The sequence below is a fragment of the Elgaria multicarinata genome, chromosome 3, assembly GCF_023053635.1.
Source record: "Elgaria multicarinata webbii isolate HBS135686 ecotype San Diego chromosome 3, rElgMul1.1.pri, whole genome shotgun sequence".
NCBI classification, from domain to species: Eukaryota; Metazoa; Chordata; class Lepidosauria; order Squamata; family Anguidae; genus Elgaria; species Elgaria multicarinata.
Genome location: NC_086173.1, coordinates 164,457,960 through 164,459,183, shown reverse-complemented (window position 1 = coordinate 164,459,183; position 1,224 = coordinate 164,457,960). Strand labels below are relative to the sequence as shown.

General features: G+C 42.8%; 1 protein-coding gene across 1 annotated transcript; it reads right to left on the bottom strand.

The window, feature by feature from the left end:
- On the bottom strand, positions 1-1,224 carry LOC134395734 (zinc finger protein 23-like; the record flags this gene model as incomplete). The annotated part of the gene is made up of 1 exon (XM_063121897.1): positions 1-1,224. A coding segment is annotated over one exon (1,224 nt), but the record flags the coding sequence as incomplete, so codon positions are not given.

The following is a 1,224-nucleotide window of genomic DNA, read 5'->3' as shown; positions in this document are numbered from 1 at the left end:
CTAAGTAAAGCACTGCAACGGAAAGTCTTTCCACAATGGCTTTTCCCCTGTGTGGATACATAGATGTTCTGTAAATTGTCCACACTGAGTGAAAAGCTTCCCACACTCCAGGCATTGAAATGGCTTCTCCCCTGAGTGAATTCTTTGATGTTTAGTAAGTTTTCCACTCTGATTGAAGCTCTTTCCACACTCAAAGCATTTAAATGGCTTCTCACCTGTGTGAACTCTTTGATGTTTAGTAAGTTTATTGCTCTGAGAATAGGCCTTTCCACACTCCAGGCATTTAAATTGCTTAACCCCAGCATGTATCCTTTGATGTACAGTAAGACCTTGATTCCAAGTGAATCCCTTTCCACACTCCAGGCATTTAAAAGGCTTCTCTCCTGTGTGAATTCTTTGATGTGAAGTAAGTTGTCCACTCTGAGTGAAGCTCTTTCCGCACTGCAGGCATTTAAATGGCTTCTCCCCTGTGTGGATTCTTTGATGGCTATAAAGTTTATCACTCCGACGGAAGGCCTTTCCGCACTCCAGACATTTAAACGGCTTCTCTCCTGTGTGGATTCTTTGATGTTCAGTAAGTTTATTGCTCTGAGAATAGGCCTTTCCACACTCCAGGCATTTAAATTGCTTAACCCCAGTGTGTATCCTTTGATGTACAGTAAGACCATGATTCCAAGTGAATCCCTTTCCACACTCCAGGCATTTAAATGGTTTCTCCCCGGTGTGTATGCTTTGATGTGCAGCAAGGCTGTGATTCCAAGTGAATCCCTTTCCACACTCCAGGCATTTAAATGGTTTCTCCCCGGTGTGTATCCTTTGATGTGCAGTAAGGCTGTGATTCCAAGTGAATCCCTTTCCACACTCCAGGCATTTAAATGGCTTCTCCCCTGTGTGTATCCTTTGATGTGCAGTAAGAACATGAAACCAACTGAATGTCTTTCCACACTCCAGGCATTTAAATGGCTTCTCACCTGTGTGTATCCTTTGATGTGAAATAAGTGAACTACTTTTAGAGAAGGCCTTTCCACACTGCAGGCATTTAAATTGATTCTCTCCTGTGTGGATATGTTGATGTTCTGTATGTTCTATACTCTGAGTGAAGCTCTTTCCACACACCAGGCATTTGAACGGCTCCTCCCAAGTGTGAATTCTTTGATGTACAGTAAGAACAGAATTAGAAGAAACTGCCTTTCCACACTCCAGGCATTTAAATGGCTTCTCACA